This window comes from Tamandua tetradactyla, chromosome 14, assembly GCF_023851605.1.
Source record: "Tamandua tetradactyla isolate mTamTet1 chromosome 14, mTamTet1.pri, whole genome shotgun sequence".
NCBI lineage: Eukaryota > Metazoa > Chordata > Mammalia > Pilosa > Myrmecophagidae > Tamandua > Tamandua tetradactyla.
Genome location: NC_135340.1, coordinates 17,275,525 through 17,303,418, shown reverse-complemented (window position 1 = coordinate 17,303,418; position 27,894 = coordinate 17,275,525). Strand labels below are relative to the sequence as shown.

At 35.4% G+C, this 27,894-nt stretch overlaps 1 protein-coding gene across 2 annotated transcripts; it reads right to left on the bottom strand.

The window, feature by feature from the left end:
* Positions 1–532: 532 nt before the first annotated feature.
* Positions 533–27,700, bottom strand: MBIP (MAP3K12 binding inhibitory protein 1). 2 transcript variants are annotated; one of them, XM_077126929.1, is made up of 9 exons: positions 27,479–27,700; positions 23,691–23,810; positions 21,671–21,895; positions 21,485–21,581; positions 19,012–19,077; positions 18,630–18,782; positions 14,910–15,007; positions 5,767–5,805; positions 533–4,695 (listed from the first exon to the last, which is right to left on the bottom strand). In XM_077126929.1, the coding sequence occupies exons 1-9, from the start codon at positions 27,605–27,607 to the stop codon at positions 4,591–4,593; spliced, it is 1,032 nt and encodes a 343-aa protein (XP_076983044.1). In that variant the 5' UTR covers positions 27,608–27,700; the 3' UTR covers positions 533–4,590. The 2 variants fall into 2 exon arrangements, with proteins under 2 accessions (XP_076983044.1, XP_076983045.1); XM_077126930.1 differs by having other exon boundaries at positions 533–4,698; positions 27,479–27,698.
* Positions 27,701–27,894: the final 194 nt, after the last annotated feature.

Sequence of the window (27,894 nt, the reverse complement as noted above, 5' to 3'; positions counted from 1 at the left end):
CCTATTCCATGGAAAACTAGTAGTTTGAGATAACTGATGGCAAAGTAGCTAGATAATTATAACTGAAAAGTTAGGATTTAAGGAATAATTATGATTACTGAATTATATAGATATTCCTTTTTACTTTCTAGTGTAGTAGAGGGAAATACCTGAAATGCTTACATTGTAATCCAGCTGCCTTGATCTCTGATAATGATTACAGAGCCTTTATCTTGTGCCCTTGTAATTGTAAAAAACCTTATGACTAAATCTTCACTTTTACCCACTTATCCAGTTTTTTGACTTTAGAGTCTTGTGATCACCAAAGACAGCCCCTAATATTCATTAATGAAGGGTTTTGGGTCAGCCCAGAACTAACCCACCCCAAGTCCAAAAAAAAAAAAAATCGTTATTTTTTTTTCACTTAAAAAAAATTTTTTTTATTATGAACAAACAAACAAACATACATTCTTAACATACAAACATTCTTGACATGGTTACAATCAATGGCTCACAATATCATCACATAGTTGTGTATTCATCACCATGATCATTTTTTTGAACATTTGCATTTCTCCAGCAAAAGAAAGAAAAAACTCATACATGCCATACCCCTTACCCCTCCCTCTCATTGATCTCTAATATTTCAAATTACTCAACTTATTTTAACCTTTGTACCCCCTATTATTTATTTATCCATATTTTTTACTCATCTGTTCATACCATAGATAAAAGGATCATTAGACACAAGGTTTTCACAATCACATGCAAAAGCTATTATCATTATACAATCATCTTCAAGAATCTAGGCTACTGAAACACAGCTCTACAGTTTCAGGTACTTCCCTCTAGCCACCATAATACACCATAAACTAAAAAGGGGATATCTATATAATGCGTAAGAATAACTTCCAGGATAACCTCTTGACTGTTGGCAATCTCTCAGTCACTGACACTTTATTTTGTCTCATTTCTCTCTTCCCCCTTTTGGTTGAGGTTTTCTCAACCCCTTGATGCCAAATCCCAGCTTATTCTAGGATTTCTGTCTCAAGTTGCCAGGGAGGTTTACACCCCTGGGAGTCATGTCCATGTAGTGAGTTCACTTGCTGTGTTGACTGAGAGATAGAGGCCACATCTGAGCAACAAAAGAGGTTCTATGGGGTGACTCCTAGGCCTAATTTTAAGTTGGCTTAGCCTATCCTTTGCTGAGGTAAATTTCATAGGGGCAAACCCCAAGATTGAGGTCTTGGCCTATTGATCTGGTTGCCCCCACTGCTTGCGAGAGTATCAGGAATTCTCCAAATGGAGGAGTTGAATTTTTGCCCCTTTCTCCCCATTCCCCCAAGGGGACCCTTCAAATACCTCTTTATTCACTATTTAAATCACTCTGGGATTTATTGGAAGTCCACATATCTTGATAACCAAAACTGGATCTAACCAAAGTGAGGCCCACGTGATATGCACAGTAGATTAGATTTTAACGTATAAGTCACCTATACCTCATTATAATATTAAATATCATGTCCATCATCATATTAAGGCGGTCATTTTCTGACATACATTCTGTAACTAAGCAAGTAATCAATCTTGCTCAATAATTAAATTGCCACTAATTATATCATCTGGGGCCATTGTGCTCAATATACTAAAACCTGTCCATCTTTTAATATTATAAAACTATCAGAATTACTCCAGTTCAAAGAGACAGATTTTGGGGCCAATAGACCATCTCCTACTTCTCCCCTAGTAATAAACTTTCTCCTTGAAATCCCGGTGTCTTAGGAATTGGTCATTTGGCAGCATGGGTAAAAGAATCCACCACCATTGTCTGGTAACACAATTGCCTAAAATCTCTTGAAACCCAAATCACGTGTCTATTAAAGCAAAACTTTAGAAGATTTAAAAGTCATCAAATGTAAAATGTAGAAATGTGTTAATTCTCTGTGGATATAATTAAAATACAATGGCAAAGAAATACATTTCTGTACTAGGTTGTGTGACTGAAAGCAGAGGGAAAAGTAAATAACACCACCATGTTCCGTGAAGGGAAATCTTTTCTGCTGAGATTGCTGAAGACAACTAGGTTCAGATTATTTATGAGTTTGGTAAAACTCAGGAGCCTTGCAAATGAAAGGATATCCAGCAGTAGCTAGAATTGTTTGGGAATCCCAACCCTTGTCCACAGGATAAACATGTTGGCACCCATTCCCCCACACTCCCATCCCCAACTCCTTATAAAATACCTTTTAGTTTGGAATGTAACCGTCAGAGGCAGTGGGGAAAGGATACACCTTTATAAGAACAGGTGGGAAGAAGTGCTTCCTACCCTGCAAGCCTCCTTCCCTACACTTCTCCTCCTGTATTCTCTTAAGGACAGAGCCATTAAGAAGAAACAATAGGGATAAGAAGAGTTGAATGAGAAAAATCCTGCAGAAATGGTCATTAGATAACTTGGTGATTAGAGCAAGCTTACCCCTACAAAAATTCCTGGCATCACCTTTTAGTCAATGGCATACTCAAGAAAGACAATGACTGAAAGTCCATTAAAGTTCTGGGGAATTAACACCTGAAGAACCTTAGTCTTGAAGAAGACGGACCTCTATCAACTCATGTCAACATGATGTTGAGTCTTAGCCTCTTCTGTAGGCTCCAGACTCAAGTAGAAAAGGATGATGGCATCAGACAATAAGTACTTAGTGGAAGGGAGAGAAGACTCTTCTCTCATGTCCTGCAGAAGAGCAGACCTGAAGGATAATGAAGAAGGAAATCCTCCTAATGGGCAGATCTTCGGATTGTCAGATAGGACTTAGGAACTTATTCTACTACTAAGCATATCAAGAACAGACTCATGGCATTTACTGGTTTAGACCAATGACCAAGATATAATCCTATTTTCCAGAGTCCCTCCCCACCTTGAAGCCAACTTCCTTTTCTAATGTAAAAAAAAATGTGTCATAAAACCTAAAGGATGTCATTCTGGCAGGATGGTGATCACATCTGGGCAATAGGGATATTGGTGAAGAGGCATTTATAATAATAATAACTTGAACAAGTTAGGCAAGAATATCTTGAAGGACAAGTTTGTTGGGCAGAGAAAAATACAGTGGTAAGACTTTAGTGGAATTGTCCTAGCTCACATCCACTTCTTAAGACTGATTCCAAAGAGCCCAGTTTTTACTAAGTGACCACATTTTCAAGGCTTCCATAAATAGTTATGCAAGGTTGAATGCATAATTCTATGAAGAGGATAGAATTCATCCTGACCACAACTGACTGAGTCAGATCCCTGTTCACAGTGAGTGAGATTCAGTCTCTGATGCATATGAACTAAGAGATACAAAGACTGAGGTAAGCAGTAGTCACTGAAGTTGTGACATTTTATAGTTGGGTTTAGAGTTTGCACCACGGCAGCTAAACAGAATAAGATACAGAGAGATAGGCAGAGTCAGAGCCTGCCAGCCAGAGACACAGAGAAACAGATCAGCTGCCTGGTGACTTTCTAGGTCCCACAATGTCCAATTACACTTTCTGCAACTGATTTCTAATTCTTTTTTTTTTTCCAGTGCATGATCCGCGAAGCAAACTCGGCTCTCCCGCATGCAAGGCAAGCATTCTACCACTGAACCACCCATGTACCCTCTAATTCTTTTTTTAAAACACCCCTTTATAAGCTATTTTGATGGACTTCTGATTCTAGCAACCAAACAATTCTTGAACTAAAAAACTACTCCATGAAAAATTTCTTACCTAATTGTAGCTGCATCTTTTAAATGATTCATGGCTCTGGCAATATATGTACATTCTAATATAAATGAGGCAATGTAAAAAGGTGAGGATTTCAACACAGGCACTGTAACTTGTTTGTATCATCTTATCTACTGCCCAAAAATAGGCCTTGTTTTATACAATAATAGCTATCATTTACTGAACAATTCTCTTAGGCCTGACTTTATTTCAAAAGTTGTACATGCATTGACTCATCTATTCTTCATTACAACCAATGAAGTAGGTGCTACTATTATCACAACATTGTATACATAAGGCAATTAAGGCACAGAGAGAGTAGGTAACCTGCTCAAGGTCACAAGCTAATAAAGAGCTAAAGTTGTAATCTATGTACAAAACAATTCTATTGTTTATTTACATTAAAATTGTCTGACATTTGAAAAACAAAAAATGTTTATACATGCATTTAAAATTCATTTCAGTCAAATTTTTTTGTTGTTGAACACCTATTATGTACAAAGTATTGTAAACTAATAAACTGGTTAACATTGATTTTACAAATATATAAAGTCCATGAACTAACACTATCCAAAATACATATTCCACTCTGTGGTCCACAAAAAAAAAATATGTACTTTCAAATTAAGTTTTTCCATTTCCAAAATACCTCCTTTATAACAGAAGGGAATAAGTTCCAACATACTATTTTTAAGGCATCACTATTTCTAAACTCACTATTTTAAGATACTTGTTGGACTCACATGAAAATAAACCTTGATTTTGTAAGGAAGTCTATGTTGATAAATACTTATCCATTTAATTAATTATAGTGTATGTTACATGAATGTATATAAAAAAGTAAAATGAGAAGGCTGAGAGGACTTTTCATGGAAGGTGGTGGCCTGCAATAGATTCTGCTTCTCTTGATTTTCTGAGCAGGGCTTGTTTGAGGGCACTAATTTTCTCATCAAGTTCTGCCAGTGAATAGTTCTGCTGTAAACAATAAGAACACAAACTGCTGAATAAGACTCTGAAGTGTCTTAATGCAGAAAAAGTGCAATATGAACTATAAATAGATAAAACATCCAATAGCATGTTAAAATGTATTTTTTCTCCTCCTCATGAGAATAATACTTAAGTTGAACAACTATATGTGCTGACCATATCCTAAATGTAAAGGCACACATTAATAAGGCGTAAATATTTCTTATTTTTCTTTTTCCTAATAACTAAGCTCTTCAACACCTTTTGTACTCTGAAAGGGCTGTAAAAACTTTTTTTTTTTACCTGATTATTCTCATAATCAATGATTTTTAAAAATTACATTTTAGGATTAGTTTAACTGTTTAAAATATCTAGAAATTCTCTTTTAAGAGATCAACTTCAACTACTTCAGAAAAAATGTCTGCTCTCAAAAACCTATCCAAAATTTTGTAGTATAAAATATATGTTACTCTTGAGCAGGCCACAGTGGCTCAGCAGGCAGTTTTCGCCTGCCACACTGGAGACCCAGGTTTGATTCCCAGTGCCTGCCCATGTGAAAAAAGTAAAAATAAAAATATATGTTACTCTTAAAAAACAAACAAAAAAGTTCTTTTTTTTACATTTTCCCTAACTTTAAATTTACATGACCACCATTAAAGATGAAAACTTTAAAGACTAACATTAAGATTCAACTAATTAATAAAATGCAGCACTTTGGATAGGGGTGGGCCAAGCTCCCTTTATCGAATTAAATGCAGTGGTGTCTGCAAGAGGTGGAGGGAATGGAGGAGTAATTTAAATCTTTTAAGCACTTATTTTTAAACATTTTGTAATTGATACACTGTTTTGTCAAAAGTAGAACAGAGATTTTTATATTTATTTGACCCATCTGAGTGACTCCATGTCCTTAATAAAATTATTTCTCTAATTCAAGTATATTGGTTTATGCTTTTTCCTCAGTCCTAAATTCTAGGATACGAAGTAAAGGCAGACATAGAAACGTTTACTAATATGAAAGGTATTAAACTAATCAAACTGTTTCAGAAGCCAGAATGAAAATGCAGTAACTTAACTTACTTGAGGTGGTTGAACTTTTCTTCTTTTTCCAGAAAAATTCTAGATTAAAAGTAAAAAAAAAACCAAAAACAAAAAAGAAGGGGAGAAGAGATTAAACAATTAATCACTGCTTATATTTTCCTTTAATGAATATAGTACAATTAATCACTGCTTAGATTTTCCTTTAATGAATATAGTACATGCTGTGCTTGGAAACTTATAGCTTTTTTATATATATGTTATTGTTCACAAAAAAAAAGAAGGAAAAAAAAAGTTGATTGTGATGATAAAAAAGTATTAAAGCCCTCTAGCCTCCTATATTCTGGAGCAGCTAGAAGGAAAAATATGAGAGGATTGTGTGACAAATTCTGGGATCTATCCTGTAACCACTTTTTGAAGACTGCTTAGAAACCTATGGCTTTTTTATTTCTTTCCTTTGTATATATGTTATACTATACAATAAAAAAGTTGTTTTTTTTAAAATAGACAAAGCTAAATATAATATTAAGGCAAGACAGTGGTTTAGAAAGGAGAGTGGAAAAGTGATGAGAGCAAAGGCTGGAGATACAGAGGGCTAAAACTTCTATTCCTTGACCTGACTCGTAGTTAATGGTTCTATTCATTTTGTGAACAATCTGCACCATTACGTTAACTTTAATTCTCTTTAGGTCTAATGAAACTAAATTAAGTTTATTTTAGGAAAAGAGTATATATAGGAACATTTTATGAAGACAACTGAAAATAAGCAACTATATATCAATGGTATAAAAATATAAATCAAATGTAAATTCAAATAGGAATATTATACAGTCTTGATAAAAAGTATAAGTAAGGCATATATATGGATGATTCCTATAAATATAACATCATTTGAAGTAAGTTTTAATCAACTGTTAGAAACACTTAAAAAAAAAAGAGAGAGAGAGAGAATATAGTACAAAATATGGAGAACCTTTGAGAACCCTGACAAAAACAGAGCTCAATAAGTACTGCCTGTAACCAACATTTACCTTCTTATACTCTGGAAGTTACCCTTCAAAGATGATGATGTTAAAAGTATATAGTAGGGGGCAGGCCATGGTGACTCAGCAGGCAGAGTTCTTGCCTGCCATGCCGGAGACCCGGGTTCAATTCCTGGTGCCTGCCCATGCTAATAAAAAAACGTATATAGTTGGCCCACTGCAGCAACATGCTTGTTCCTCACAATACATACTTTCCCATTAATTACCAGATTCTAATGTGGCTGAGTGATTGCTGAAGTGCTCTGGGGATTTTCTACTAGTTTCCTTCTTTTTTGTAATATTTCCATGCCAGGATGATAAACAAGTGAAGCAGCAACAGAGGAAAATAGAATTTTGGTATACCAGGCCAAGGAACTCAAACCCACACACCTACACACATTTGACTGACATGGACACTGGTTCCCTATGCACGCAGCTGTTTACTGCTCCCATATGGAGCCATGTGACTCAGGGGAATGCTGATCCCAACCCAAATAAAGCAAGTGGTTTTGCCAGTGACTGGAATGGACATAGGCCCAATTCTGGCCAATAAGTATAGAGAGGTCTGATGGAAGGGAGGGAGTGTGCTTCTGGATAAAGCTTCCTCACTCTTAAGAGAAAATCCTCAAAAGAGACAGTTTCTCTTCCTCCTCTGGAAACTACTATATCTGGATGGGACACCTGGAAGTGCTGCAACTGGCCATCTGTCCGGGGGAGAAACCAATACCAAGCAGAGCTGAGAAGAGACAGAACCCGTATCTTTGACAATCATGATTTAGCCAATGAATCAATTAACCCTGCACACTGCCGTGCCATCCAGACTTATTTTATAAGGCAATTTCCAAACTGTTTAAGCCAGTTTGAGTCAAATTTCTATTACTTGAAACTAAGAACATTCTCAATGACAGGCTGCTGAACCTTTTAAACCTTATCTAATAAGTTTTTTCTATATTTTGTTCCTAGTTTTACATCACAAGTTTTTTTGTTTTGTTTTTTTTAACATGGGCAGGCACCAGGAATTGAACCCACGTCTCCGGCATGGCAGGTGAGAATTCTGGCACTGAGCCACCTTCACACTGCCCCATCATAAGCTTTTGAATTGCAAATTAGTAAATTTGACAAAGAAACTGTGAACACAGGTGGCAAAATTTTTCATGTGCATTTCTGAGTATGTGATCTAGAAGAGAAGGTTAAAATTCATATTTTCCGTTCTATCAAAAGCTGATTCAGAGAATTTAGAGGTTTGCCTCTTATCAGTATACTTATAATACATAGAAACCATTAAGCATCGGAATTATCAAATGAGAAAAAATACAGACAAATATGTTCCTTCCTTTGCCAAACTGCCAATGTGTGAGAGCTTAATGTTTAATATGGCCACTTTATTAAGTGACTTAGGAAGTCTCCTACCTTCCTAAGAGGTGGCTTTTTATATACCTGATGAAAACATACTTCCCCTTGCTCTCCTAACAATTAAACCTACATTTGATAGTTTCTAAGTCATTGAGTAATAAGATTACTCTATCATGAATCCAAAAGTTAGAATAAGGAGAATAAACACTTATGTGGTTTAATGACAAAAATATAGCAAAATGTGGTCTTTGGAGTTTATTTTAGGCCTGAGCAAGATGTTTTAACAAGCAGAACACTTAGAAACACTGCATCTACTGTGGACACACTAAACTAGTTTGAAAATGTATTTCTTAGGTACAAAAAAAAACTCAGTATAAAAAGTGGAAATTTCAATAGGCTTTGATACCTGAGAAAAGAACATCTGAAAGCACAGCACACTAAATAAACAGTGAGAGACAAATGAAGTTTCTCTTCTCTCCCATTATTTCATCTCAGCTTGTAATTTATAGCTGTAATGCCTGTGGCAATGGAAAGGTAATCAAACACACACACATACACACACACACACACACACACACATCCAGGGAAACTTTTCTAAGGAAAATCAGGGGTAAAGAGGTCTCTTTTATGACCACCTCCTCACTTCTAATCGGCTATAAAGGACGGATGATCCTATAGATGCAGTGTCTTAAATGTTTCTTCCTTTCTAGTCCTACTGCTCTGATTCAGACCCTCATTTCACTTTGCCTTGGACAATGACTTGTTTGCTAAACTCATTTCCTTGCCTCTCAATTTCTCTTCAACTCAGACTTCATAATGCTATCACACAGGTGCCTAAATTACAAGTTTGTATCTCTCAAAATTTTAACTGTGTTCCAATGCCATTGAAAGTGCAAAGTGCTTAGCGTGACCTTCAAGGCCCTCCAAAACGTACTCATAATCTTCAGGGTCCTCCAAAATGTACTCAATCTTAATTTTCCAGCCCGATCTGGTTGTGTCCCTCATGCATCAGGACCCAGTACAGTTTTATACACAGAGGGCTGTTGCACATGGTACTCTCCTCCTCCCTTACTTTCCTTCCTTTAGAACCAAAAGTTATCATTGAAGACTAGAGTTAAGATGCTACCTGGACAGTGCTTTGGAACAAAGACGGCACAGCTTTAAAAGTCTAATAATTAACCGTCAGTCAAGTCTCATCCATTCATTCACAGTTAGTTGGTGCCTACTACATTCTGCATGTTCAAAGGTTAACAAGACACAGTTTTGCCCTTAGAGGTTCAAAAGACAATGTGAAAAACAGATGTGTAAATATATAAGTGATAAGTGCTATAAATGGTGATGTGGAAACACGTCTTGAAGTATGTTATACTTACAATTTTTAAGTGTCATAATTTAAAATCAGTAATTCTTTGGAAATACTCATAAGGATTATATCTTTAAAAGGTCTGTTAAGCCATGCTTAACATTTTAAAAGTGCTACCACATTCATATCTTTCCTCATTTCACACAAAAGGTAAAGACTAAAAGAATTGTTACATAAAAAGGCAACAAATATTAACCTTTGTTGTAATTTCTGTTTTATGTACATTAATTTTATTTTGGAGTTTTATGTCTTTCATAAAATGAAAAGAACTTTTGATAATCTGGCTTTGTTTTAAGAGCTGAATACAATTTACATTTTTTATGTTAATGTTTTCCTTTTCATATACCATATATACCATGCTTCAATGTTACCCAAGATGATAAATTTTTATCCTACTGTTGAGAGTCCTGATGCATGAGGGACACAACCAGATCAGGCTGGAAAATTAAGATTATGAGTACATTTTGGAGGACCTTGAAGGTCACGCTAAGCACTTTGTACTTTCAGTGGCATTGGAACACAGTTAAAATTTTGAGAGATACAAACTTGTAATTTAGGCCCCTGTGTGATAGCATTATGAAGTCTGAGTTGAAGAGAAATTGAGAGGCAAGGAAATGAGTTTAGCAAACAAGTCATTGCCCAAGGCAAAATGAAATGAGGGTCTGAAATGAGGTTCCCCTGTGTACAGAATTCATTTAGTATCTTGAAAAATATCATACCAGTATCTTCTCGCCTCCATGGTTTCTGCTGAGAAATCTACACATAGTCTTACTGGGGTTCCCTTGAATGTAATGGATTGCTTTTCTCTTTCTGCTTTCAAGAGTCTCTCTTTCTCTCTGACATCTGACATTCTGATTAGTAAGTGTCTTGGAGTACGTCTATTTGGATCCATTCTGTTTGGGGAATGCTGCACTTCTTGGATCTGTAATTTTAAGTCTTTCATAAGAGTTGGGAAATTTTCAGTGATAATTTCCTCCATTAGTTTTTCTGCTCCTTTTCCCTTCTCTTCTCCTTCTGGGGCACCCACAACATGTATATTGGTGTGCTTCATGTTGTCATTCAATTCCCTGAGTCCCTGGCTCATATTTTTCCATTCTTTTCCCTGTATTTTCTTTTGCTTGTTGGATTTCAGATGTTCCATCCTCCAGTTCACTAATCCTATCCTTCTTGAAATCAAACATTGTAGGTTTCCATTGTTTTTTTTTTCATCTCTTCTACCGTGCCTTTCATTCCCATAAGTTCTGTGATTTGTTTTTTCAGACTTTCAATTTCTTCTTTTTGTTCATTCCTTGCCTTCTTTATATCCTCCTTCAATTCACTGATTTGATATTTGATGAAGTTTTCCCTGTCTGTTCAAACATTCTGAATTAACTGTTTCAACTCTCATTTGAATTGTTGGTTTGTTCCTTTGACTGGGTCATTGCTTCAATTTTCCTAGTATGATTTATTATTTTTTGCTGACATCTAGGCATTTAACTTCGTTAATCAGTTTATTCTGGAGACTGTTTTCACTTTTTTTTACCTAGGATTTTCTTGCTGGATGACTTTGTTGTCTATCTGTTCTCTGACATTCAGTTCAGCTTATTCTAGACCTCTCTAGCTTAGGTTTCATTTAACAGATCAGAATTTTTCAGTTCTTGTTTTCTTGTTTCTTGCTTTGTCTTTATGGTGCCTTTCTTTTTTTTCCCCCTTAGGGGGGGTCTATTTAGGTATTATAGACCCCAGTTAGATTTTCCCAGACCAAACCGGCCTCCTCTCTGGAGGAAAGAGTCACCTGCATCAGTTTTCTGTGAGGGTGAGACCCAGCAGGTTGAAAGACTTTCCTATGAAGCCTCTGGACTCTGTGTTTTTCCTTTCCTATCCATTTTGTGGCGCTTGTGTGCCTGCGGGTTCCACCAGCATAAGGTGATATGGTACCGTTAACTTTAGCAGACTCTCCCTGCTGGGGGCATGGTTGAGCCAGAGGAGAGATTGTAGGCTAGTTTAATCACTTCAATTTTCCAGACCCTGGGGTCTGAATTCCCTGAGGGAGGGGTTCCACCTGAGCTGGCCAGACCCCTCTCCTGGGGAAGGCACAGTCTCCAGACAAACTCTCAAACAAGCTTAGTTCTGCCCATGCCTTGGGCAGTTGGAGCCTGAGAAGCCCTGCAGCTGTAGCCAAAGAGCAGTCAAGCCATAGAAACACAGCCACAAAAAAGAAAAGGAAAAAAAATCTTTTTCGGAGCAGGACCCCCATTCCTCAGGTTTGCCAATCAAGAGCTTGGTACACTGCTCTTTGTATCTCCAGGTCCTATGTGCCCCCTCCTTTTCTTCAGGGCCCAGACCCTTTCAAGTATTTTGTGTTGTCTGATCAAAAAAAAAAAGTTTGTTTTTTTTCGTTTTTCTTTTCTCCATCAGCCCTGCTCCCCCATGCAGGAGTAAAAACCAGCCATCTCAGCTTTTTACTCAACGTTCAAGCTGAGCTGGGGGCCTATTTTTAGTAGTCAGAATTTGTGAATTAATTCCACAATTGGAGCTTGGTTGCCCTTAGCCCCTTGCTGCTAGTAAAGTCTCTTTCCTTTCCCCTCTGGGAAGCAGCCTGTAGGAGAGGGGTGCCGGCTGCCATCGGTTGGGGAACTCATGGTTCTGGGTGGGCTCACAGCTGATCCAGCTTGTTCAGACTAGAGTATGCCATGTATCCAGTCACTGCTGTGGCCCCAGTAGTTGTTCTGTACTGTTTCTGGCTATTTACTAGCTGCTCTGGAGTATGAACTAAATCCCACACCTCACTAAGTCGCCATCTTGGCTCGGATCTCCAGAATTCATTTAGATGTGAATTTGGATAAACATACTTCAATTAAAATACCTTCAGAGTTCAAAAGTTCAGTTTCCAACAAAAGTTCAATCCATAAGAAATTTAATAGGTCCAACTTTCCTTTAACTTTAGAAGCCAGAAGATTGTGCTATATATGTAGTTTCTCCCGTACATATTTGAGGGATAAATAGACAAAGTTATGGAATTACATATGTGTACTCCCAGCATATGAAGATGGTGAAGATGCTGAATAACGTGCTATGTACTCCGCAGGGTATGTGTTCAACTCCTCTTATGCTGAAGGACAATCCTAGAGCTGGTTCTATTCCAAGTGGGGAATACAGCTTGCAGAGATGGCTCATTAATTCTATTGTGGAAAGGTGAATACTGATTTTAACACATTTGGTAATACCTTTAAAACACTAACTTTAATATACACTGTCATCATCCATCCTCTTCCGAATGCTGAACACATTCACACCAAGTCTGTTTCATACTTCCCTTCATTTTATACTGCTATAATTTATACTGCTTCCTGCTCCTGAAGTTAAACCAAGCTTCCCTAAGACCGCCGAAAATCCCAGTATTCTTACTCAATGTTTTAACTATCACTTTGACACACTCTCACAATTGTCTTTAAAAATTTATCTGATATTTCTATCTGCATATTCTGTTATGACTTCAAATTCACATTTCCTTCCTGCAAATTCTCCCCCACCAGATTTTATTTCTATCAATGATGGTGATGGTATCATTCTCTGAACCCAAATTGGACTCATTCTTGATGAACGTCTTTCTTTCCACATCTAATCAATCATCAGTTTTTGTCAACTTCCCTCTCCTATTGTCTCTTGCATTAATTTTTTCTATTCCCCTCTCATATCCCTAGTTCAAGATCTTACTTTATATCTAAATTAATACAATATTGTTTCCATATCTTTCATCTCTTCTTTTCCATCTATCTCCTACACTAGTATTAGATAAACCTTTCTCAACACTACTTTCACAAGTCACTCCTCTGCTCAAAAGCTTTCAAGAGAGCTTCCCTGACAGAAAAGACTTTAAATGTTAAACTTCTTGGCACAGCACTAAAAGTTCTCTACAATCTGACTACTTCGACCTCTTTAACCAGACATTCTCTCCATTCTACATATAAAAGTTCCCCAAAAAAGCAAGATTATGGTTTTAAGGGCTTGTCTTTTGTTAACCAAGTCTAGTAATGGGTATATGTTAAGCTTTCATAAATCAGAATCAGAGAGAAGAGATAAATGATGGAGGTTTCACTGGAGGCCTCTGATACTATGACATTCTCTCGTAAGATCAGTTCTACTATTAACAAGAATTATTTTAACAAGGTGTGAAAATGAACAAGAAAAAAGCTTCCTAGGGATAATTAATAAAAGCAATTTGAATGGTAAAAACTTAATGGTAGACTATTATAGGAAAAGTCATAAAATCTTTACAAAGTTTTCTAAGGATATATTCAAAGAATGCTAAAATCATTAAAGTGGAAAGAACTTTGTAATTATGTAGTTCAAACAACAAATTTTCTAAAATTAGGTAACTAAAGGCCAGAGGAACTTATACATATTTATACAGCTACTACACAAATGGTGTCCGAAACTAAATAAATGAAAATAGTTAATACTTACTGAGGTTGTAACATGTGGTAGGCACTGTGTTGAGTATTCAATTTGTATCGTCTCACTTAATCCTTGCTTTAACCCTTATACTTTTATAAATCCCATTTTACATATAAGGGAATTAAATCACTTAAAACCCGGTTTCTGAGTTATTGACATTTAGGACTTGCTGTCCACTTTTTTTTTTTTAATGTGACCTGCCTTTTTGCTCTAGAAATACTTCTTCTCTGTATAATTTTGGAAATATTGCTACTATATCTAAAATTAAACATTTTCACAAGTTGACTTATATTATACCATGCTAATATAAGGGTAAGAATGAATGAGTGAATGAATGAATGCAAAAGTTGAAGAATCAGACAAATATAGATTAGTCATTCAAAGTCTGGTGGTTAAGGTAAAGAAAATGGTAGAGTAACATCTTGAGGTGTTTGTTCAGCACAGAGAAATGTAAGTATATATACGAGCTAAGGTAAGGAGTCTGTGGAGAGGATTAAAGAGAAACAAAGGATAACTGATAGAGCAATGACCCAGAAGAATTCTCTGTTTTACAAAATAGCAATTTCATAGTGACAGGACTGACCACTATCCAGGATGATTTACTATGCAATAAAAATGGCTTAAGTTTAAGAATGTGCGTAATATATAATAAAAGTATCCTACTTTAAAAATTATAAGTCTATAATATAATATTTAGAAGCAGAATATTTAAAGAACTAGGTAACCCCCTTCACTGGACTATGTTCATTCATTTTTTAATTTTTTTTTTTGGTTGTTTAAGGCATCAAACATTTTGTTTAAGGCATTTTAAGGGAATCAAACCCAGGTCTCTGGCATGGCAGGTAAGAACTCTGCCTGCTGAGCCACCATGGCCCACCCCTGTTCATTCATTTTTGAAGTAGAAAAACAGTGTTTCACATATAGCAGATCAATAAGTGAACTGTTATACAAAGAAGAATCCTGAAATAAAATAACATTTCTATTTATTTTTTAAAGGCACTTATACTTACTATTGATTGGAAATATTCAGGAGAGATACCTTCCAATTCAAGGATTTTATTCTCAAGTTTTTTAATTCTCTGATAAATGTCTCTTGGTACTGGACCACCTAAATGGATTAAAAAGAAATTTTGAGAAACTATTGACTAGTTCTCTCTTATTATAATTTTTAATCTTAAAATATGCAGAAGAATGGGAAACAGTTAAACTTTAAAAAAAATAATGAACAAAAGTAAAATAGAATGAAATCCTTAGTACACATTTTCATATTGTGCCCTATGGGAGCCTCCTTTCCCCAGTTATGCTTCCTACATTGCTAATGTTTTATGTTATATTCATTTTACAAAATATTGAATGGCTCCTCTATAGAACAATTTGTATTTCTGGCAGGCTATGAGAGTTACCTGGGAGGAACAAAATAGTGACAACTGACAATTCAATGGTTGCAATATGTGATATTATTTACCCTAGTTTATATATCTCTTCATATGCCATATATTTTCCTTTATCCTAGAAGAACATTAAAGAAGGGCTTTACCATAAGTCTAAAATAATAAACTTTCTGGAGGGTGGGTGGGAGAGGATAGTAAATTAGGGTCACTCAAATTTCAAGTTTATGATTATATCGAGAATCCTTTTACTTTCTCACCACCTCCACTGGGACCATTCTAATCCAAACCACCACCATCTCTCTCTTGGATTATCGCAGCCTCCAAACCAGTCTCCCCGCTTCTGCTTTGCTCCCGGAGTCGATTCACCACACAGCAACCAGTGATTCTTTTAAAATTTAAGTCAGATCACATCACTTCTCTCTTTAAAACCTTCCAATACTTTTCCATCTCTTTCAGATTAAAAGCTAATGCCTTTACAATGGCTTACAAGGTTCTACACGATCTGGACTGGACATTCTCCCCAACACCCAATTCACTCTGTTCACTATCACTGTTTAGTCACTTATTCCTTTTTTCTACTATTCAACTAGGCCAAGCATCCTCACAGCTTTAGCACTTGTGGTTCACTCTACCTCCATATTCTCAATGCTTGCTCTCAAAAACTTCAACTCTTGGCTCAAAAATTACTGTATCAGTAAGGCCTTCTCTGACCACCCTACCATCTCACCCTACCTGATAAACCCTCTCCTCTTTCCCTAACTTTTCTCCAGAAAATTACCATCACCTGGCATTCTTTATATTTTGTTTATCTGCTGTCTGTTCCCACTCTAACATAAGATCTTTTTTTGAGTGTGTATGACTAGGCAGCCCATGCACTGCATCAACCCAGGAAATATTAATTGATGGACTACTATGCCTGGCACATAGCAGTTGTTCAGTATTTACTAATTGTATTAATACATGATAGCAATTAAAGAATATAGGCAACTTTTCATATCAAATTTATCAACTTGTTAAATATAAAAAGTCTAGAAGTTCCTTTTTTTGAGAATTTTTTTTTTCTTAAGACCTTGATTGTAAGGTATGATGAATAACTTAACTTTGCTCTTGCTGCTCCCTTTACCTAGAATGTTCTCTGCCTCACCTCTACCGTTCAATAGCTAGTGTAAGCTTAACTGGGTCAATGAAGTTTCGCCTGAACTTCTTCACATAGAGGCTTCCCTTGTGCTCTCACTGTACCCTTCCTTCACAGCTTCTTTAACATTCTATTTCAATATTAATATGTCTTTCTCCCACTACTAGATTATAAAAGTCCTCGAAGCCAGGGCCTATGACTACATTACCTCAGTATCCTCAGTTCCTAAAATAGTACTAGGCACATTGTAGGCAGTTAATAGACATTACCAAAAGAATTAACTACCTGATCCTATTCAAGACTTAATAAACCAATTAAGCCTTTTATTCAGTTGCCTTCTAAATGAATCTACTTCTGGGGGAGGGGATTAATTTTTAATGCTAATCTTTTACCTTCAAAGACTTACTCATTCTCTTACCCTTTTCCACCGTCATCCAGGTAAACTGGGTTCAGAAATTTCCAGAACCCTATTTTGTGTCCCTTTGCTTTCTGGAGATGCTGTGTCCTCCTTTTGGAATGCTTTGTTTCTACCTACTAGAAAATTTCCACTAATCCTTCAAGAACTCAAATGTAATTTCAACAAGGATGCCACCACTTAAACTCCCCTGAAGAGAGCTAAACACTAATTCTGTGTCCCTGCTGTACTTTGTATATATCTGAAAAGGTGGAATGAACAACCATTCATTGAACAAACATTTGCATACTTACTTTGTACAAGGCACTGTACTAGGCACAAAGTAATGGCCATGACAGACAGAGTCCTGCTCTCACTGACTCTATTACCAAGCAGGGAAGACAGACCATAAACAAACAGAACTATGATAACTGCAATAAAGGAGGGGAGGGAGCACTAGGTGCTGAGACTGTAAAAAAGGAGAACATACACTGCTCCAAGATCAGAAAGAAAAACTTACAAGGCAGCCCTGAGGTCTGGAGAAGAAAGTCTAATGGTAAAGAGATCAGTTAGTATCATTCCATCGGTTCAAGGGAGAGATCAGCTAGAGGAATAGTGGTGTAGACAGAAAGAAGTAGGAAGACATGGAAGACACTTAGATGACAGATCTACAGGACCTAGTAGCTAGATCAGGAGGGAGATGCAGGCTTCACAACCAGCTAAGATATGGGTCTGAATTCTAGTTGTCACTTACTACCTTGGGCATATTGCTCAAGCTCTTTGAACTTCAGTTTCTTGATCCATATAATGACACCACCAGCACACAAGGATACTGTTCAGAATTAAGTGTGCTGATATATGCAGAACATTCTCAGAATGACCAGCACTTACCATTGTTCAATAAATGTTAGTTCACTTTCCCTTATTTATTTACTTATATGCTTATCCTCACTGAGAGATCCTGGAGGAATAGGATTGCATTTATGGACACTTTGTACCTAGCACAGTGGGTGATAAGAATGAGAGGTGGTTATGTCAAGTTATGAAAATGGTGGCAGAAAAAAGACTATGTTAGTTTTCAGTTGTGAATTCAATAAATTGAGAATGTCAGGATCTCTTTGGAACCTGCTCCCATCCTGCTAGCATTCTCTCAATTTTAAAAAGTAGTGAAATATTTACTAGAATAAAAATTAAAAGATAAAACATAGGACTTGAACAACACAATGAACCCTATTATAAACAATGGACTATAATTAATTTACAAGTATAAAAATGTTCTTTCATGAATTATAACAAATACACCACACTAATGCAAGGTGTTAATAATAGGGTGGTATATGGGGGAAAAATACACACTAATGTAAACTATAAACTACTGTAGTACAATTATAATATTCCTCCAACAACTGTTACAAAGGTACCACACTATTGCTAAGTGTTAATAATGGGGGCAGGATATATGTGGAAGTGCTATATATTTCTACATGATTTTTCCGTAAACCTATAACTTCTCTAATCAAAAATTTAAAAAAACCACTTAGACAAGTTTTAAGATATTAGCAAAAAAATAAAGAAGTTTAAAGAAAAAAGTGGTGGTAAGAATGAGAGGAGGAAAAAGAACATAAATAACAAGAACTATACATTCCTTGAGAGCAGAGACCATGCTTTATTCATTTTTATATCAACTAGGAAAATGCTTTGTACACGACAGATGCTCAATGAATAATTGCTTGTTAAATGAACTGAAATTTCTTTAAGCACTTGCAAAGGAGGTTAAACATGATGCAGCACCATTCAGCACACTGCTTACCTGTTTGCAATCGCAAGTGGGCCTCAATATTTTGTAGTCTTTCTTCTACGGCCTGATTCCCACAATCTCGAAGCATGCTGTTAGGTTTATGACCCAACCCTTGAACTCCTTCGGGTCTAGTCTGTGGTCCATAGGTATTCACAACTCTAGAAACTAAGTTAAGATACTTTTGAGCCTATATAACTTACATTTTAAATGTCAAAAATTCTCTCTCCCTAATGGTACTTTATATAAAGACCATCTAACCACAAACCAAGATGAAGAAAGATTTTTTTTTGACTTGTTTTAAAATAAATAAAATTTGGATTAGAAAATAGTTTCTATTCCACAATCTAGAATAAATTTCTGTCAGTGATGAAGATATTATATGGTGTTTACTTACCTTTTACATGACTTTTAAATCCAGGATAAGGGGTAAAAACAGCATCGGTTCTTGCACAACTATTTTCTAAGGAAAATTGAGATAAGTTTAAAAATATTATTAAATTCAAATGTGTGAGATTTTGATAAACTTCCGATGTTCATATTAATGTTATAAAAAGACAGTATGTTAAATAACAGTTTATTTAAATTTTAGTGACCTTTAATGCCCTCTAAAACTCATCATAATATCCAATCTTACTTAATTTTCAGATTTACATAAAGAAAAGGCCTCAAAATTTAGGGGCATAGTTTAATATTATTGTTTTTAATGAAAATCACTAGGCCTTTGGAGAAAATGATTGATATGTTGTAGAGAGTGTTCTGATTCTAAGCCAGAGACATTTTTCACTTTACTTCATTATAGAAATAGAACTCAGTGTTTTTATTGAAAGATCTTTTTTAAAAATTCCAGCATCTTTGATCTTACTGATCAAATTAGTGAACATCTAATAAAATGGTTTAATTGCATATTTAACACAATTTTATTTCAGAACTTTTCACCCAAAAGACATTGAAACTTCAAGTATAATACATCCTTTCCACTTTATCTAGATTTCCAATGCTAATTAAAAAAAAATTTCCTATTCACAAAAACCACATACCTCTTCCTTTCCTACCCCTTTCAAAAAATGTGACTTTAGGAAAGATAACATTGCAAAAATTTGTTCCATTTTTTTCCCCAACTGGAAAGTACAGTGACTTTCTTTAAAACTAAGTAACAACAAATAACAACCAAGAGGTAAAATTAGAAAGTGTTAACATGATACATAAACATCTCAAATATTATAAAATAATATTTAATGTAACATTAAGTAAAACCTACAAAATTTCCTACAAAAATTTCTTTGAATCACTTTATTAAAATGGGTGGTAAATCAGATACTAAAAGAAAATTATTTCCCCCTCTACAGAATTTGATTTTTTTTTAATCCACTGTTTATTTTTAGGTCAAATTGAGAGGTATTAAAAGGAATACACTAGCACATTAAAATACATATTTTTTCAGTTTAAGATTTCTTAATAAAGTAGTATCACTGATAAATCTAATTGTGTGAATAAAATTCCAAATTCACTTGCTTATCTTTTATATCTAGATACCAGACAGCCATGTTCTGTTCTTTTATTCTTTCTTTCTTCTTCGATACACCTCAAAATATGTTTAAAGGGCCATCACTTCTCTAATCTCTTTCTACCATTTCATGGGGCTAAGGTTAAAAAAAGAAGCTATTATCCATTCCAGAGCTATATTCTAAATATATAGATTAACTGACCCATCAGTAAGAAATTCAGTATGGTATAAAGACAGTGAATATATAAGTGTTAGTCACTCTCCACAGCAATTCTTCCTAGCACTGTTTTGAGCCAGCAAGGGATTGAATGGGCCAAGGAATCCTGCTGAGCATTTCAATTCTTGTCAATTTCTATCCCCTGGTGGTTTATAATAATAGAGTTAGCAGGGAGAACAGAGGAATAACATTAGTGACACATGTGCTTGCTCCTTCAACAAACCCTTTCTCATGGGTTTCTCGCAGATAAATTTTGCCACTGATGCATTTCTTCTGAAAAATTAACAGGAAAATATACCAAATTCAGAGATACACATGCACAATGTTAATAATGGAAAAAGGTGAATTTTGAACCCACCTCAAGCCTGCATTTTTACCTTATCAAGAGAATCAGTGTATTAATGTGATATGAGTCACTTCTAGATTCATCTGACAATTCTATGTTTATAATAATTAGCCAAGAGTTATTAGAGGAAACAAGAAAAATGTTCATTCTAATTATGAACTCTTCTCCATAATTTTTTCTAAGAACTACTTGTTCTGATTATTCCTATGATGCCAGCATAGAATCTATGGTACTGCTTTGCCATATTTTGTATTCTGCAGCATATCTTCAGATCTCTAAACATTACTGTAACATCAAGTGGAGAGGGAAAGGAAAACCTGATGAAAAACAGTAAAAGTATGTACTGTAACAGAAAGAGGAAAAATTGTAAGACACCATGGTCTTCATGACAATTTGGTTGTATCGTGACATAAAACATTTCAGACAGCTAAGGAGTAGCGAGAAAATTGCTCCCTCTTGAGGAGTATCAACTTCACTAAGTTCATTTTATGTATAAGCATCACAATTTAATAACTAATGTTATAGGCTTAAAATTTTCACAACTCAGTTCCTTCTTACTAGTAAGACCAAGCCACCCATAGTTCACCTTCATTTTCTAAAGGAACTTAAAATAATCTGTTCTCCTGTGATTAACATTAGCCTTTTTAAACAGAAGGAAATGCCTCCGCCTTGGTTCCAAATAAACCTGTGAAATAAATAAAATTGTGTACTCAATTTTATTCATTTTTTAAATGAAAAATCTGGCCAACTGTAAAAATTGTGCTTATAGTCCTATGAAAAATTAACTTCTAGGTAGTTACCTTGATTACAATCAATAACATTGCAAAATTCCCTGACGTTGTTTTCATTTATTTCAGCTTGCTTTCTTTCAATAAATGCAGATATTCGTCTGTCAATCTATAAGGAAAAAACATGCCTGTTTTAATAACTCGAAAATGATAAGATTTAAAAAAATAATGAGTCTCCCCCAAAGAAAACCTTCTTACTTCTGCTTTTCCAGCCTTTATTTGAACTATTTCTGGATCAAAATGGATTTGTGTCTTTTTCACATCTCCTAAATCACAATCTTTGTGCTTTTCTTCCTTTTGAAGGCTGCCAACGGGAAATTTGGCACTCACTTCATTCTTGTTGCCCGTTTCTGTTTTTCTTATCTCTTCAACAGCAGTTGAAGTCTCCTCTTTAATCAGAGGCTGAAGCTTTGCTAAAAAAGGCTAAGAAGAACACAATTCCATCTGTTCAAGTTCAAACTGATCAAAATCAATTACACATTTAGCATAGTTATAGAAATTTCTGCTAAGTAAATGCAATATTTATTATCAATTACTAAATATAAAAAATTGGCAAATCCAGTTACATAAATCTGATTACACATAAGTGCTTGTAGTCTCTGCTATTGTAACCATTATCATTTGCTATACATTTGTTTTAAGAAAAGAAAGAAGAAAAAAAAACGAGTAAATTTTAAATTTTCTTTGAGGGAATCATTCTGTCACTCACCTTTTATTTTGAGCCAAATCAAAGCCTCAGGCTCTAGCACCAATGCCACTTAATTAACATGTCATTCAAATGCCTCCTCAGAACACTAAGGCTTAGTATTTTTCCTCCTTAACATGAGAGCCAGTGCTCTCACTCAGCAAAGCCCTGCATTATCACTGTATCACTGGAGATCCTCCACTTGAAACTGCTGTTGGCCAAAGCGAATGAGAGTGCATAGATATGAAATATATAGGTGTTACACCGAGTGAACACTCGGGCTTTTCCTGACATGGCAGGATATCTTCTTGGGTCATGAAATTAAATTTTGAAAAAGAAAATGAATCAGGAAAACAGGAAAAAAAAACCCCACCAACATCCATAGCTGAAAATAGCCAGAGCTACACTAGGTGAAAATAGATAGAGCTACACTAGGAGGGTGCAAAAAGCCCTGCTGTACAATGTATATCATACTATGCCCCCCCAACACCCCCCACAACAACCCAACTAGGTCTTGCTTGAGTTCTACAGCTCACTGCTTCTGTCCTTTAAAACTAGGGTTAACTATCACTTCTAATAGGAAACAGAGTTAAATTTTCCCACAAAGTCAATGAAAAAGGGTGGGTTGAAAATTAATGTCTATTGCATTAATCAAAACACATTGACACTTATCAATGTTCCAATAATTTTTTACATACCTACAATTTTATTTTATTATATCTTATGAAACCATATAACACTTTAATAGCAGTACACTGACTAATCCAAAGAGTTCTTCCACATATCTTTTTGACACTATACATTTTACACTTTCATTAGAGATAAACTGTAAACTTACAACAATTATAACTGCAGAGATGTCCAATTAGAAATTAGTAAGGTCATAATACTGTTCAGTTACTGAACTTAAACATTAAAAAATATAACAACACTATCACAAGTAACAATTCCTCGTCAACTTCTGATATAAAGGATGAGTTATTTTAAACTGCTTAAAATAAAAGATATAATAGTGACTGGCTACTTACTAAGATGAGACATTAATGTTACAGAAATTACTTTCTTTTTAAAAACTATGCTGAAACTATTTAATTGCAATAGACACTCCAGGATGTGTCATGCTGGGATAATGCCACTTCTTGAACCACTGAAAGCACTCCATGAGCCTCCAAACTCACCCAAGGCATGGAATCATTATCATAGCATGACACACACCTGCCGTGTCTTATTGCTTAATTATAACCCACCATAGATGGAACTGTACTGAATTGTCAATGCAAGTCTAGAATTGAATAGAAATGCATTCATTCAATCTTTACACTCACATCAGTTTATTGGGCTACATTTCCGTAACTGTCCTGATCACTATGTAAATTAATAGATTTGGCTCCAATCTGAATGTAAGTAACCTTTTATTAATAACACTATTAATATAGTGTTAAGATAGGACTGACAAATACTCCAGCTTGTAAATTTAACCACAATTAATTTCTATTCTCAATATCGAGTTAACATGTCTAACAAGAAATTTACCTGTAAATACAAAACATGTTGCTCAAGTGCACTAAAGAGCAATGCAGGCTGGAATGCTGAGACACTCTGGAGCTTCTTCCAATCGATTGTAATTTTCACCACATCATCTCTGAGGTTAAGCTTCAAAAGGACAAACCAGCAACATCACAAATATTACATAAACTGTACACATAGGAATGTCACAAAAATAAGATTTCTACAGAATAGTAACATGCCTATTTTGCTCAGTTTACCAAGTTTTTTATCTTACTTAAATACTCTTCCTAGTTAACATTTTAAAATACCAAGAAAGATAAAAAAAAATAGAATTCATAAAAAACAATGACATTTTGTTTTAATTCTATTCTTGGGTCTTTGTAATGGGGCCATCTTAGAGGTGAAACCATCCATGAAAGATCTAAAAACCTTTGGATGGGGTCCAAGACAGGCTTGCCCTATTCAGAATGCTACTATTTCTAGCTCAGAGCATTAAACAGAGGAGGCACAAGTGTCTTACTGAAGTTCTAATATGCACATTTTCTTTTGTTAGATAAATGCGTACAAACATATTTACCCAAAACATATCATGACTCTGTCTTCTGAATCATATTTTTATTGTTTTCATCTCTAAGCAATTTTAAAATAATTTAAACTCAAGATTATCCTTTTATATTACAAAGTCTAGAAATAAATGGCAACATGTTTATCTACTTCAAATAAAAATTAAACTTATTTAGCTGTGGAAATCTGAAATTGTAAAACAAACACTTTTCAACAATTGTGAAATAAATGGCCAGAGCCTGGATGAAATGTCCAGGATTTTTGTTAAATGTTATTTTCTAGTAAGGTATGAGAGCCCATTGTATGAAAATTTCTTTAAAGTTGGCTGTGTGTGATCTTTTGGAATAAAATTATATCCCAAACCTGCGTATAAAATTTATATCAAAATCAATGAAAATTTTAGAGTAAGAATTTCTATCTATAGTCTGGTGAGTGAATAAACTTGAGCCCCCATAAGGTTTTCTAGGGCAGGTCTTTACAGCACACTATAAAAATACAACATACGGTACATACAACTTAATTATATTAATTTATCCAAAATCTTTGATAAAAAGTCAGTCATGTTTTCTACAAAATAAAGTAAGTGCTGCATGAGTTCACAAACAGATTTTATAAGTTCTGTATATAACAAAAAGATAAATCCTCCTTGTACAAGGAACCAGATATCCAAAGTTACCAATAAAAAGGCACTAGACTGAATGAATACTGCATGGCAGAAATTTACTGCACTTTGAACATGAGACCAGAAAAATCTCAAGTCAGTATTAGACAAGTGTAAACAAATAATGAAGTTTTATGTAGGTTGCACTGGCAAAGATGAATTCCCCCTAATTTTTATTATTTTGATGTCTATAAAGCTTTCATTATATAGCAATTGGTTATGTTGGAACTAAGCTATTCCTATACTTTCACAGTCCTTGAAGATATCTATTGCTGATTATAGCAAATTTCTGAAAACAGCTGAAGATAAAGCAGGCAAATCCTCAACCAAAGCAAAGCATCAAATTTTCTAGATATAGAAAATAAATCTAAATGTTTGAATCATATCCTCATTTCAATTCAACCGAATTATATGAGCCTTCAAGTGCAATTAAGGAACTTGGTCTTTTAGGAAAACCAAATACAAATGTCACATATTAACTTTAAAACTATCCCAACAGATCCAATTATTCATTCAACAAATCCTCTATTAGTAAAACAATTTCTACACATTTTATCCTATATAATTTGTAAGAATAAATCAATCTATAGACCATATAAATATGAATTTTCAGTTAAAACTTTATTAAAATTAATATGAAAATCTAAGTTAACAATAAATAATTCCTTAGTGAGGTAAAATGGGCCATTTAGAGGCAAGCAATAAGGTTAAAATTCGTAAATTTTGCAATCTAGGAGTATAAAATACTGTTTAACATTTAATTTTATGCTTCCCATTGAGGAAAACTAATACTACAACAACTATACAGAATGAACTTAAGACATATATGGCATACATTTTAAAAATCCTCTAAACACGTTGCAAAAGTTTGAAATAGCTATTCCCTCAACATGATTTTTATAAATATAGTACTCTGTTTCTATTCTAATCTTTAGACAATACATCTCGAAATATAAACAGAATTATCAAAGTATAGTTTAACTGATCAGACAATCTTATTTTCTGACACTTGTATAGAAGATCCCTTCACTGGGTCAGGCAAATTCACCAAATATTTACTCTGAACGTTTTTAATACGTAACACAGTATATTTTAATCACATCTCTACCTATCTCTACAGAATACCTGAATGTTTAAATTTCTAAATGTTTGAAAAATTCAGTATGCAAAATATTTCAAAAGAAATGTTTAAATCATGTCTCAATGTTAATTTTTAAAACTATTCATCATTGAAACAAAAACATCTTCTGTAATAACAAGATAGCATACTTTTTTCATCCTAACATTAGAATGTAAATAAACTTCCAAAAAGTTCCAATGTCCACATCTTAAAAATAAAAGGTTCTCTTAACTGTTAAAGCATTTACAATGTTAACAATAATTAATCAAAAGTCCCAAGTCTTTAAAAACATTTTTTTCGGTGAGTTTTTGGCAAACAAATGGGTTTAAAAGTTACATTATGCCTTTTTGCAGATTCCATCAATAAATTGTTCCATTACAGCAAACTGAAGGTTTAACTTTGTAAGTCATGAAATACATACTAGAATTTTTTTAAATAGTGAAATACCATTTTAAAACATTTATTCTCCGTATACTTAAGGCTTTTAAAAATAATTTTCACAAATCACACTCTATTTTTATAGAAATCCACCATTTCCCTCAACAAAAAAAAAATGTCTGCGGTGTCTAATTCACTATATGCACTAGTACCAGTCCCAGAACAAATTTTTATAGCTACAAAATATTCTAAGATATAAAAGAAAGTATGTCCTTTTAAAAAGCAGGCTAACATTTTCAAGTTGTTTTTCATTTAAAATTTACTTTGAACGATAGACAATGAAATCAAATAGCAAGTTGATCCGAATAGTTTGAAGAGCCCAGTTTTTCCAAATCCACTTTTACCATGACATTCATGCAAAAGCTATTTGTCAGCCAGTTAAACTAATTAATAGTTAAACAACAGGTCTGATGTAAACAGCATCAATAATGGACAACCCACCCAATTTTACGCTAGAAGTACTTTAGATTTATTCCTTTTATTCTCCTCTTCGTTCAAAAGGGTAAGAGATGCACACGACGGCCAGAAGGAAAAAGCAAATAACAAAACCAAGTGACTCATAAGAGTAAACCACTCAATAAAGGCAAAGAGAGCGCGTTTCCAGAATCTCAGGCCGCAATGACCAAACAACTTCTAAAAATGAATTGGAGAAAAAGAGGACCTGAGCGCCAGGTGTCTCCCAAAGACTTAGAGCAGCTTTTCCGAATTTTTACTCTCCGACCAAGCCAAGCCAGCTCCTCCCTGGAGCTGGATTTTCATACAGCATCCTCACTCACTTTTGGAGATCACAGTTAACAGGAAATCCCATCTGCAACCAGTTCTAAACTAAGCCTGTGCTGCGTTCTCCTCCCTCCGACCGGACGCGGCTGGACTCGGGCTTCTCCCCAGGAATCCGCTACCCTGTCAAGAGTCCCACAAGCCCCACAGGCCCGCAGGCCCCGGCGGTCCCCGCCCTCCGCTAGAGGGAAAAAGGGGTTGGGGGGGCGCACGATGGTCCCCAAACCCCTGTTCCCCCAGGCCGCCACTTACCTGTCCAGCCAGGGTGCACAGAGAGCCAAAGATTTCGCAGAGCACTTCGCGGGAGAGGCTGAGGCTGCAGTTCTGCTCCAAGCTCCTGTCACCGCTGCTTGGGAGACTAAGCTCCGCGGCAGCAGCCATGACACTTTCGCAGGCCGCCCCCACCACCACCAAAGTACGCAAGCTATCCCCCTCCTTCTCCAGCTTTCGTCGCTCTGCGATGACGTAAACCACCGCGTCTCTTTTCGCTCGGGATTTTTGGCTCCCCACCCTCTCAATGTGACTGACAAGTACGGGCACCAATCACGTGATCAGCCGCTGTAGCCTTACTTCCTCGGCTGGGAGCCGGCGGTTGCTGACCTGCGCGAGGCTGGTTGCTGTGTGTCGGACGGCGGTAGGAGCCGTGGTTCTTTCGAGGGTTAGCACCA